This window comes from Lepisma saccharinum, chromosome 2, assembly GCF_977018435.1.
Source record: "Lepisma saccharinum chromosome 2, izLepSacc3.1, whole genome shotgun sequence".
NCBI classification, from domain to species: Eukaryota; Metazoa; Arthropoda; class Insecta; order Zygentoma; family Lepismatidae; genus Lepisma; species Lepisma saccharinum.
Genome location: NC_139230.1, coordinates 188,705,783 through 188,719,823, shown reverse-complemented (window position 1 = coordinate 188,719,823; position 14,041 = coordinate 188,705,783). Strand labels below are relative to the sequence as shown.

Genomic DNA, 14,041 nt, shown 5'->3' with positions numbered 1-14,041 from the left:
CAAAAAATAGTCATCCCCTTTTATTCATCGCTGTTTCTTATTTCCTCTATTCATATCAATTCTTATTTCTTCTTTCAGCAGCAATTCTTATTATCTTCTATATTCCGACGTGATATTTTTATATTCTTGGCAAATTCTTCTATTTATTCATTCCACAGCAAATTCTTATTTCTTCTATTCTTCTTTGCCACTAGAAAAAGTCTTATTTCTCTCATTTATCACAAATATTTCTCTTTACCATATCTCTTCTCAATAATATAGACAAATCATTATGCTGCATTCCTTGTAGAGAATTGAACCAAAGCTATAGAGGATTCTTAGGGGCGTATAATCTGACAATAGCGCCTCCTCCTAAAACAACAACCAAGGGAAATAACCAGGATCGCTAATAACAAGCGCTACCGATGGCCCAGTGCGACTAAAAAGGAGCGCAACCGTAAAGTGCTTCGGGGCGTCTAATTTGACAACAGCGCCACCGGGGACCAACCAAAACATGGCGACGTTCTCCTCGCCAGAGAATCAAAAAGAGATAGATTTCTGATTGATTGATTGATTGATTTAGTTTATTTTACTTCGCGTTTTGTGCCTCTTGGCTAATTTGCGAAGATGGGGATGAGTGATGAAATGATGAAATTGATGAATGGACATTCACAAACAACCAAGCCCGACCGGGATTCGAACCCGGGACCCTTGGCGTCGCAGCGCGATGTGCTAACCACTCGGCCACAGGGTCGGGCCAGATAGATTTCTGAATTCGTTCACTTACTTAATAACCTTCCTAAACGTTTCATATGCGCCCATATTCTTAATTATTTTAATTTATTATATACAACATTCTATTTATTTCTTTTATAGTATTTGAACTCTTCTTTTATATATTTCTCAATTTACTATAATATATATAATCCCTCTTCTCCGCTCTAAGTTTTTTATAATTTCCTTTGCTCCCCTTTATATAGCGTGCTGCCATCTCTCGTCGATTCCGAGAAACCATTCCTCCTTGCAACTTTCATTGTCTCAACGAAACTGGCACGTGACATTACAAGATTTTCAAAAGGCAGTGTGGAATATTAAATATGGGATTTTTCATCTCTCCATCGAGACTTCGCTCTTGAAACTACATCTCCATATGCCTGACCGGAACTTTTGCCGGCACAGGGGTAGGTGAGTCTCGACCTTTAAAGGTATCGATCCCACTGGAGAAGTAGGTAAACGTTCGGATTCGGTGCTCCAACGATCCTGTTGAACTTGTTGTTCCATCCTTCAACCGGATTATTTGTCCGGTGTCTTTGGCAGGAAACATTCCATCCATTGATTGGTGTATTCTCGTTGTTCAACCACTGCTCCACAAAATAGTCCAAGAAATTTGCTAATTTCAGATCCTGTGGCGTGCTCTCCATAATCCCAAGCCAGGCTTCGTCGATTTTTTCTGTCGGTATCAACGCCAAAGCAGCACACATCCTACATGTTTTCCTAATCTCCTCGTTTTCTTTGTACTCTTTTGCTAAGCCTAGTTGCTGTATCTGCCTCCACAGACACTGGTTAGAATGATAATTACAACCAGACACGAAAGTCTGTGGGAACAAATCTCTGATCGCCTGTATCACCGCTACCTCAAAGTCCAATTTAACGGTTTTCGGATACCAACCCCGACGTTTTAACGCTTCAAAAAGTTGCACGTACGTCGATTTCTTCTTATCATCCAGTAAGTTGTACACCGCTGGACAAATGTTTGTTTCTTTTTCTGAACTACCACAATCAGCATGGATTGTATAAATCTGTTGGAACTGTTTAGAACAGCTTTTGAATGTGCCGTCTAAGAAGAAAGAGTCTCTGCATTGTAATGACTTTCTGCCACTGTCACTTCCAAATTTCATGCATTTCTTTCCATTACCCAGAGTTATGTCGAACATATGGAAGCTTGTCCCGTCGGAAAGTCGCAGCATCTCCTCATTGAATGAAATCTCGGAACTGTCTGCCGGATTTTGCGTAGTCCCCAGAGCTCTTCTGCGTTCTTGGCACAGCTTGCCTTTCACGTTCTCGTATCTAGGAACTTCGGTCACCAATTCGTATCCCCCTGTTCAACAGTACCTAACTCTTGCTTGGAGATGGCGTTGACTGGTGTCGAAAGGTCCTCTCTGACTCTTTTCCTGCACTTACACTTGACTTTCTCTACTTCCGACTCAGCAACGTTTGGCACACATTGGTGAGGGGTCGATTGCAAAACATTGTTGTTCGATGACGTTTTCACTGAACCCTTGCACTTGAGTAGCCGTTCCTTCACACACTGCCAGTGGATAATGTTCTCCGTTTGACGGCCAACACGGTACCGATGTCCGTCGAGCAGAAGACTAGGTTTACTCTTGTAAGTGGTGATTACTTCCATTTGAAAAACTACACAAAATCAAAGCGCTCTGAACCACGACTTTCTCACTACAAATAATATTCAAGAATGAACCCAGTTTACAAATTTCAATCTCCTCCTTGCCTGCACCACCTGCACCTTAGATATGCTAGGGTGACTCAGTTATGTGACCTTCACGTGCGCTCGATGAATGGCTTCTCTTCTGTGTGCGCTCCAAATAGAGTGCGCTCGATACACGTGCGTTCGCAGCACGTAATCAATCATACTGGTCAGTACTCATTTGGAAAGTCACCAGGATTTGAACCTGTAACCTGGAACTGCTACAAGCACTCTCTATATGAGCTACGCGTGATTACATAATTTCAAGATAAAAAAAAGAGAACCCTTCCAGATGCTGGAATTTCTAACTACGTAAAGTGATTCTGGTGTGTGCTTTCAGCTAACGTCCTTGTGTCTGAAAGGATCCCCAAAAATGATGTGAATGCAACGAATAATGCATCTCCTAACAAGAATGTTTACCAACATAATTCCCATTTAAACCTGAAGACAAATTCATAATGCATGAAGGAAACAAACGCATTCTTTTTACGAACAATAGAAAGGCTAAAAATTAAAATTTAGTAGAGTCGCTTCACACATTCTTCTGGAAGGACGTATTATTAAGACAAAGTATTGGGAATTTGTAGCCTACATTTAATTAAAAAATTTCCCGTTGGGCGAACTGACTATCATTCACCATTTCCGTGTGCTTAAATTTAAAGAAAGGGTAGAAGATTGCAGAAGACTTGTGTTCAATGTTCGTGTACAGCGCGCTGTTTCACCGGTCGTTAAATTCATCGCTATAGTAATCAGTGACAAAAAAATAAGAGTAAGACATCACCATGTTAACGAAGGTATAGCGTTCCATTTCGTGAAAATTTCAATTTCGAACCTTATTAATTCAATTGATATAATACTACTTACTTCCGTGTTATCATAGAACGAAAAATAATAAAATATATGTCCACAATTGCAGAAAAGGTTAAATTAAAAAAAAATATATATAATAAATAACAAAAGGGAAGGAATGGACAGGGTATCCAACACCCTAACATCAGACCGAAATTCATTTGTGTGTGTATTTACAAGTGGCCAATGAAGGACACTGGTTACTCTGCCCATTCATCCCCTTTAAACAGTAACTTCCATATCGGGCTTATATATAACACATTGCCTGCAATGTGTTACCATTAAGAAGGCAGATTGAAATTTGTCCTACAATTTGTCTAAATAATAAACTGTAAATGTTATTACTTTTTATGTCTCAGGATATTAATTGCCATTAAATTGATACTCCATAATTCATTTTGTAATGCTCATGTTATGTGTAAAAACATAAAAATATATCGTAATGTTAAATTACATATAATGATATAATCGAAATTTTTTGTTAACTAAGTTGTTAAGTGTTGTTAAATGTTATGACTTAATGCGATTAATGGAAATATTTGATTGGTTGGTTGATTTGGTGTTTTAAGTCCACTTTATGCACAGGAAGGCTAATCGGGACTGGACCTACAGTTTAAAGTGGGATCCGAACCACTTGTACCTCCACCGGGTATCGAACCCGGGACTCCTTGATTACAAGGCGACGACGCCACCACTGCGCCATCGGGGAGGCCTGGAAATATTTGATTTAGTAATCTACATAACAGTGGAAAGTGCATAAAACAACAGTTTTAAACCAATTTAATATTGATGACGTGACAGTGACGTAAGCAGCATTGCATTCGGCTGGGTAGCCAATTAGAAGCCGTGAACAGAGCATGAGAGTGCATGCTCTGTATCAGCTGTTAGTCGAAGCCGCCATTTTGTGGTGATGTTGATGACGTAGGGTGACGAAAGCATTCGGCAGCCAATTAGAAGCCGTGAACAGAGCATGAGAGTGCCTGTGGTGAATCAGCTGTTAGTCGAAACCGCCATTTTGTGTAATGCGAATAATCGTGCATGACGTCAGTCATACATCTTTTTCCTTCTCGACTGCGCAGTTATTTAACACATGTCAATGTTCTATCCTTAAATTTCGCCCCCTTGTCTAATCCAAAATTCCATCTAATGATTTATTATATTGTGCCATCCATTTATTCATTTTCCTTTCCTAATTAATTAAAAAATATTCACTACAGGAAATTTTGTTCCACTTCGAAGTCATTGAATTTTGCGTGCTGCCATCTAGTGTCAACCCTTTACGTTTTCTTTTGTGTTTCCCTCAACATATGTTATCTGGTTGGTAATAGCTTTCCAAAGACGGCTTAAGGGTCGGGCGACCTGAGGCGCCGCTTGCGGGGGCGCCAAACCGAGTCATCCCGCCTTGAGTGTTTCTGATAATATCAGTGAGGTTATTTGTTTAAAAATAGTTCGAATTTTACAGACAAAATTAATTGAAGTTATTGCTACATAAAGTAATACATTTACTGCAAAATCAGGTAGCAATTTAAGTTAAAAGATTAGTGTTATTGTGATAGGTATTAAATAAGGCTATTATATTTTCTCCTGAAAATCGTAAATAACGATGTTTTTTTAGGGTGGTATAAAATGTGGTAACCAGGGTGAAAAGTTAGGAGGACAGCGGGGTAGAAATGAGGAGGGTGGGGTTACGAATTCCTAATGTTAACACATCAAATGTGGTAAGTGCACACTCTGATGCAAAATGCTGAGATCACTGACAAGACCGTTGCTCGCATGAAGGTGTTTCCATGACTTACTATCGCTTTTAGAATCTTATCCGACATTAAAAATAAATACCAGGAGCCACGAAGATATCCATTCATTTCATTCAGAATACAAAGTCTCATGTGCAAATGGCTTGTATACTCTGTTCCAAATATCTCTGGACCAAGGCCACGCAAAGCGTCAGAGAAGGAGAGGATATCGTGTGGGCAAAGCGAAGCAGTACACGCTGCTGGGAAGGTTTTCTGTCTATTCCTTGGCAGTTTGGAAGGGAAAAATTAAAGGATTAAGCCAGTCTCACACGGTGGTTAAGTAGGGCCCCACTTCCTTACCCACCTCCGACTCGAAACTACCATAAGATTTTTTACCTCTTCAGTTCGCGAAAGCAGCAAAGGGGTCTCACACGATCCTTAAAATCGCATCTTTAAAAATGGCGACTACACAAACACGGTATACCACTTCACAAGTTTAAATGCTAATAACTGCTGAAGATTTGGGATAATAATGTTTTCTCTTAAAAGAATAAGCTAATAACATTGGCACTGTTGAAAAATGTAGAACATGTAACCCGTGGCAGTGAATGTGAGTGTATAACATATGTTACTTCAAGTTGATATACCACTTTACGGACACACTAACATAAACTACGAGGCGTATTCGTAAAGTAAGTACCGTTTGCAAATATTGCCGCTGTAGCGCTGCAGTCGCGACCGTGTGAGTTCTGGCTGACGTCCTTCATCCGTTATTAAGCCACACGCACTCGTGGGAGCAGGTCATGCTTTTTCTTCGAAGGTTTCTGAAGGTTTGAAATGTTCAAGAAAATCAATCGGCCCGCCGACTGGAAGACCTGTGTGTGATTCGTTTTCTCAATGCAAGAAACGTGAAACCGGTAGACATCCATCTTCAACTGTGTGAGGTCCTTATTTTTTATGTTTAAAGAAGGTCGTGAGACAGTTCACGATGAGCCAAGGAGCGGTCGGCCATCTGTTGTGAACGAGGATTTGGTGCGTGCGGTCGACGCGGAAATTCGTGAAAACAGACGCTTCTCAATATCGTCGCTTTCCATGGAATTTCCACGAATTTCAAGAACAGTCCTCTACGAAATTTTGACAGATCGCATGAAATATCGAAAATTGTGGTTAGCGTTTAGACGGGGATGATGACGTCGAAGCAGGAGTGCATGGATGACTTTCATCACACATAAACGCTATTCGCAGCCTTGCCTGCTATGCGCAGTTAGCTGGGACAGGGTTATAGAACCCCTGGCTTTGTATCCCTACACGCAAACCGCCATAATAGCTACTCGGGAGACCAGGGTTCGATCCCCGGTGTGGACAATCGAAGCACGAAATGGACAATAAGTAGACCGTTCAGCGCCAACACCTGACAAGAGGCTTTTTGCACGGTGATGAGTGATCAGCCATCGTGTCCTATCGCCGTTGTTTTCTGACTTCTGAGACGGGATTATTCCAAAGAACCTCCAAAAATATTCAGAAAAGTCAAATTTATTGTCATTTGTGCCTTAAATATACTCTTAGGTCCCTATTATAAAACTTTATGGGAAATTTCTGGATAGCCTTCTCATTTAAGTGTCTCGCCGCCCCTTATTTGGTGCAACTTTGTTTGCGCCAACGGAATGTGTCACGTGGCTATGTTGAATCCCCAGGAAATACTGTACTTGCCGCGCAACGTTAGTACTATCACAGATGAGCGTATTATAATGCGCTTATTTGTGGTTCTATCTGGGATATTCAAAATCCAATACTCTACTTCCATTTATGAGTAATGCAAGCAGCATTTCGAATATTTCACGCGTACTGACGCTGTTCCTAATGTTTCTTGTTGGTGTTATGTTCCTCTGCCATTCTACAGAAGGTATTAATCGTCCCTACGATGAATATAAACGTAATAGTTTTAAGATATCGAAACTATAATAAAGTACTCGCAATGTTGTAGGAACGAACGTACCATCAGTGTCACACCCTTGGGTGCGAAGAGAAGATTGATTTAATTCGCTCTCTCGGTGGTGCAATAGTAAATATCTCTGCTGATAATACACTAATATGGTAGGGAAAATCTACAACAAGCTGTTGCAGAATCTTATGTTGGTACTTAAAAGTTAAATATTAATCATCATAGACCCGGTGGAGGCAGATAGTGGTTCGGATCCCAGTTTAAATTGTAGGTCCCGTCCTGATTAGCCTTACTGTGCATAAAGTGGACTTAAAACACCAAACCAAATCAAATTAATCGTCATACGACTGACAACATATTCCTCAGAAACCATTAGAATACATTCTTTTTACAGCAGCACCTTGCGTCAGTAATTTTTTTGGAGGATACAAGGAGTACAACATGGATCTACCGATTAAGGGTGGTACTGTACATACCCCCCTCAAAAAAATAGAGAAATACAATATATCCCTACGTCACTGAGTAGGCCATGGGCGTAACTTGGGACTTAACTTTAGGGGGCAGAGTCGAAAAGTTTTTCCCAAGTTCCTACGTATTTACTGTGTAAGAAAATTCCATTTGAATCCTCATATGCCCTGCCATCTACAGGGTGGCTCAAAAAGTCACTTAACACTCTCGGTACAAGGCCACTGCAGCGCGCAACATGGAAATTGTAATGACCAATCGTTATCAGGCCAAGGGGGAACCACATTGACGCCACCCGCGCGGTAGGCGGCCATCTTGATGTCCGCCATCTTGAATTCAACTTCAGAATTTTAAATGGGAATATGATATATCAGAAATGGCCGCGGTGGCTCAGTCGGTAACGCGTCTGACTACCATGCTAAAGGTCCCGGGTTCGATCCCCAGCCGGTTCAAATCCGGGAACTTTTCTAACGATGGAAGCGGCCCCGGCGTCCACCCAGCGTTGAATAACATGGGTACCTGGGGGAAACCCTGGGGGGTAAAGGCGGTCAGGGGCGTGATGCTGATCACATCACCCCCACTCACGACCGGATCAAGAAAGTGTGGGGCGTTACCCCCACACCTCCTATACGCCTTCATGGCGAATTGCTAAGCACAGGGGAGCACTTTACCTTTTATATGATATATCAAATCAGGCTAGAATTTCACGAGAAATCCAATGGTGAAGGTTTTTTCGACGTATCTTTTAACCAGTAAAAAGTTATGACTGAATTCATGTAACAATTTGCTCCTTTTCGAGGTGTTAGAAAAATGCTATAACATTTGATTAGCGCGTTGGTAACGCATCGAGATCAAAGTGGCGTCTAGGGAGAGAAGTTCGCATGCCATTGCACAAGATTTTAATCGGATACATCCATGAAGAGCTGCGCATTATGAATGGTTGTCGCTAACAATTTACAGTGTGACGCTTCCATTGAATTAAAAGTCCTTCACAGTGACAAGGCTAATGTTTATGTTCATAAGGAAGTTCATAAACAAAATATTCGATGCTTTTTATCTGATAACCCATTTTCGACAGATCAAAGCTGAATGGTTAGTGCTGGTAAGTTAATGGTGTGGCGTGCTGTGTGGAACACGATTAGTTAGTCAATTTTTCATTAACGGAACCTTAAATGCTTAGGGCTATTTGGATTTGTTAAATAAACAGGTTTTTTCATCCTTGCTTATGGAAGAAGGTACTTTTTACAGAGTTTTTTCAATAGGGAAGAACACCAGAACACTTATGGGAACGTTATGAACCAGTTTTTGTCCAAAGTTAGTTATCAGATGACAAGGGTCACATATTCTGTTTATAAACTTCCTTATGAACATAAACATTAGCCTTGTCACTGTGAAGGACTTTTAATTCAATGGAAGCGTCACACTGTAAATTGTTAGCGACAACCATTCATAATGCGCAGCTCTTCATGGATGTATCTGATTAAAATCTTGTGCAATGGCATGCGAACTTCTCTCTCTAGACGTCACTTTGATCTCGATGCGTTACCGACGCGCTAAAAAAAAATTTATATCATTTTTCTAACACCTCGAAAAGGAGCAAATTGTTACATGAATTCAGTCATAGTTTTTTACTGGTTAAAGATACTTCGAAAAAACCTTCACCATTGCATTTCTCGTGAAATTCTAGCCTGATATGATATATCATATAATCCCCTTCCCATTTAAAATTCTGAAGTTGAATTCAAGATGGCGGACATCAAGATGGCCGCCGACCGCGCGGGTGGCGTCAATGTGGTTCCCCCTTGGCCTGGCAACGATTGGTCGTCACCATTTCCACGTTGCGCGCTGCACTGGCCTTGAACCGGGGGTGTTGAGGGACTTATTGAGCCACCCTGTAGAGAGCAAATTAATAAGTTTTCATTTTTAAAATGGGAACTGCGTTGAATGTGTACTACCGCAGGGGATTAAGTCTGTAGCTGAGACCAAACGTTTAAGTGCATCATCGAAAAAGATGCGGGGACACAACAACTGATTAATTAAAGTGCATCATCTCTACTGAAAAATATACTCCCTTGTATAATATGAAGGATGCACTTCGGTGTTACTTTTACGATATACAAAAATGCATAAAGATGCATCACACTGTGAACCTGATTCCTTGCACAGGCTATAAAGCACACTTTAGTGCATCAATAGATATGATGCATTTAATTTTCTGCGTGCAGGTCAATACTAGAATTGTACCTATAATGAAGACCACAAACGCTTCCTTTCAATTCCTTGCCGGTCTCCTTCCACATTACGTCCTCTCACATATTCGTCGCGGTTAACTAAATTTGAAAATTTAATTAAATCAACCAAGCAAATGGGGAATTCCATTATTTTTATCAATATTTCGCCTTTTTTCTTATTAACTTAATTATTTGAGCATCATTATCTCCAGTTTTTCTGACAAGTGCGACCATCAAAGGTTCCGTGATAACATTGGAAACAGAGAATAGCCTATGTAGTGGGAAGCATGAAGTTCGAGACTCCCTTTGTACTGAGCGATAGGAACGGCGAACAAATCACTCCATAGAGAATTCTGCCCCTGCGTTGGCATAGAATCGATAAGATTGGTCAAATTCGCTGTGAGAGATAGTCCTGTCTTGTAGCAGTCTATTTTTCAAGAGAAGGCCAACTTTGCTAAAATATGTATTTCTGTCTTTAAAAATGGCATATAATCTGAAAGGTATCAAATATTAGTTTTTTGAGTGTGTGTGCCTTATTAACTAACAAACTCTCTAGCCTTCTTAAACCCGATGGTTCATGGCTGCAGCAACACAGACCTTTCATCTGTCCTTATCCTGAGCAAGATCTGTATGCTCTATTCCATCCATTCCATCCCTACCAATTTCCTTTAGGTCCACCTCAACATTATCCTTCCATCTTCGTCTTGGTCTTCCTACTGGTCTCTTACCATCAGGTTTCCCAACAAGAAACCTGTAAACTTTTCTTTCCTCTGCCATTCGTGCCACATGACCTGCCCACCTAATTCTTCTTGATTTAATCATTCTAATAATATCTGGACATGAATACAAATTATGTACTTCCAAATTATGTAACCTTCTTCACTCACCTGTCTCCGCATCTCTTTTAGGCCCAAATATTATCCTAAGGATCTTATTTTCAAATACTCTCAATTTATATTCCTCTTTCAATGTAAGGGACCAAGTGTTCCTTATTAAACTGAGGTAAATTTGTATAAAATTATATTTTGAGGTACTTCGAATACCAATCAGGAACAGGATCCTAGTTTCCTATACCATCCAGAAAGGATATTGTGTAAGGCAAAAGGTACAGTTCCCGTGTAAATAGCTCCATGCCATGAAGGCACATTTAGGGGATATGGGTGTAGGGTCCTACATATTCTCGGACTTGGCCATTTTGGAGGTGGAGTGCTCATCACCACGCTCTCGCCGCATTTACCTCCACCACACACGGATCCCCCACGTACCCATTGTTCTGAGGCTGGGTGAGTATCATCCTCATCTTCGCGATTAGCCAAAAGTGATAGAAAAGCGAAGTCAAATGAACCAAAACAATCAATTAGAATCCGACTGTCGGTGATCCCACGCAAACATTCTGCACAAAGGAACCCCCGGCCTCATCCAGCCTCCTCACCTAAAGACACTCGGATGCAATCCTTGATCCCTTGATCACACCACCTTCAAAAAGACCAATACCTGTAGATCTACCTGGAATTGAGCCATGATCCAGCATTGCACCAGTCACAAAAGCTTCATGTAGATAATTATTTCCGCTCGAGAATATTCTACTTATACAGATTATCAATAATGTTATATGAACATTCATATTCAGATAAATGTTCTGTTAACTGACGTCATCCCGTCATGTCATAGGAAATAAGTGTTCCATTGTACATCAGGCAATAAATCGATAAATAAGCTTCCAATTGCGTGCAAAAGACTTTGATCGCTTTTCAAATGAACTGCAGCCTTCACATTTCTCTTCTCTGCTCTCTCGCAAAAAAAAAAAAAAAAAAAAAACAACATAAATAGAAGCCAAAAGAGAATTGGCGAAAGTTCAATCTCGGCGAACGTATGGTGCAGAACTCGTGCAATTGGTCGGATACGTCACGGTCAGTCATGCAATCTATCTCTTGGCGTGCGTAATGTTTAGTTGGCTGGACAAGTTTCCATAGTTCATAGTTGGAATGAAAAGATAAAAAGGTTGTCAATTATAGCTCTAAAAGATATGGAGAAATAATCCCAATATGACGGATTATGCTAGAAATGGAAAGATTATTGAGGAATTATGTAGCAATCAGCGTCGTGGAAGTTTTGGAAATTGTTGTTAGGTTCTAGTTCTGCATGTTACCACTGAGTATATCGGCACACAACACCTGTTTGCGTACTGTACTTTGTCACACGGCTATATCTCCATTTACAACTGCCAATCCACACAACAATTTGCAACTCTAAGCTCCATCCTGTCAAATCGAAGGCCCATTTCGTTACAGAGCTCACAGCTCTGTACTGAATATAGAGTCCCTTTTCACCATCCACAATGGTTGTTCCTAAGGCTTTTGTCGAATTGTTGAGAAGTCGGGTCACTGACTTGTAAGGACAACGAAAGGATGGTATTTATTTAGAGTTGGGAAAGTTGGCATTCAACCTCACGAACATAGGAGACAGACTGAAAATTATTTCATGCAATATGTTCCTCTTACAAGGATTAAAATCAATAATAGGATTATGAAAGATTATAAATACATGTGCAAATAGCGTCAATGATGTAATATTGCATATTTCAGATGTCATGGAATATTAACAACAGAAAGGATTTCATCATCACTTCAGAATTTAAGATAAAGGACTGGAATCGGATGAATGAAAGATGCTTCTATGTTTGTGGCGATAGTTAGCAGCCACGACTGAGTATCAGAGGCTGCCTGTGTTTTCTTGCAAATATTTCTTTGGATCAGAATGATAGTTTCTAACACAGAAGTCATTCTTCCTGGCGGAGTGGTTAGTACAACGCATTATGACGCCAGGGATCCCTGGTTGGAAGCCCGGCCTAGACATGGTTGTTCTTTTAGTGCCTCTTCATCAGTTTCATCAAATCATCACTCATCCTCATCATCGCGATTGGTCAAAAGTGGGAGAAATGCGAAGTAAAATGAACCAAATCAATTCTAACATAGAAGTCGAATAGCATAAGGCTGGTTGGTTGTGCTTTGTTTTAACTCCTCTTCATGCACAGTGAGGTTAATCGGGACTGGACCTAAAGTTTAAAGTGGAATCCATAGCATAATGCTTTTCATCTTGAAGCATGAGTACCAACTGTTGTTGGCTGTTGCGATGGTGACAGGGTAAGAACAACTGTTGATCGTAGAAGCCTTTCACAGTTTATTTACCTCTTGGAGAAGAGATTATCAACTTTTTAGAGAACCATATAACAAATAAATTTCTGTATAAAGAATACATTTGAATTCTTCGCTCATGAAACGTATAAGATGGCGTATCAGTGAAATATATATGCGGTAAGCTTTTAAGTGAGATTTTTTTACTTAAACTGTTGTCTTGTTTTATAACACTCATTTGTACTTACAGCACTAATAATTTAAAATTTTAAAATTATGACATCCTCAGAATCCATTCAATATACTAAAATGAAGAATACACTGTATTGAAAATCTTGTAAATACCCTAAATTTATAATTTTGCCTCCATACTTTAAAAACTGTACAAAGAAAATCATATTCTTTAGAAAAGTTTGCTATGTATTGTTGTCTGCCATCTAGTGAGAATTTGTTACTTTAACTGTTATCGTGTTGAATAATACCCACTTGTTCTTACAGCACTAATAATTTAAAATTCTAACGTTATCAAATGCATGGAATTATCAGTCGAGCAGTTGGCAACATCTGGTTCTGAGCTTCTGTTTCACGTGTTGGCAGTTCTGTTACTAAGCTACTTGATGAACCTGCAAGTTATAGTCAAAATACTAAGCATTGTATTTTTAGCTTGAATTTAAGTTGACATACTTTGCCTATCGAAATCAACCGGACGGCTTCTGCTACATCTATGGAGAGTTCACCCTTGCAAGGCACAAGAAGAGGATTCAATCTATCATAAAGAACCTCCACAAACATTACTTTGGAAAGGACATTGGAGACCAGGATAAGGAGTGTGCACCACATATCTGTTAGGCATAGTGTTATGTTAATTTGATTAATTAATGGAAAGGTAAAAATGCGATGTTGCGTGATATACCACGGTGTGCGGAGAATCAAAATAGCACCTATTTTTAATTTTGTTAGACACAGGAAACCTAACAGAAACATAGTTTACCATATCTTCTGGCATAAGACCATTGCCTTGCTCTGAAAGACTTCCAGTGCCTTCGAGGCAAACGAACTGGCAGAGAGAATCTAAAGACAGATTTGAAATCCAAACATTAATTGTTAATGTTATTGTTAATGCATATAAGACAAAATCAATGAAGATAAGTCTTACCTCTCTCTCTGGTAATTTACAATGCATTATATATATAAACATATTGCGAACGAAACGAGAAAGTATA

The 14,041-nt window shown here is 39.9% G+C and overlaps 1 protein-coding gene across 1 annotated transcript; it reads right to left on the bottom strand.

The window, feature by feature from the left end:
- Positions 1–1,178: 1,178 nt before the first annotated feature.
- Positions 1,179–1,946, bottom strand: LOC145983793 (uncharacterized). Its single transcript, XM_083116840.1, has one exon. The coding sequence runs from the start codon at positions 1,944–1,946 to the stop codon at positions 1,179–1,181; it is 768 nt and encodes a 255-aa protein (XP_082972966.1).
- Between the last annotated feature and the right edge of the window lie 12,095 nt (positions 1,947–14,041).

Excerpts from the sequence above, each read along its gene's own strand:
- LOC145983793 (XM_083116840.1), bottom strand. The coding sequence starts at position 1,946 with ATGCTGCGACTTTCCGACGGGACAAGCTTCCATATGTTCGACATAACT.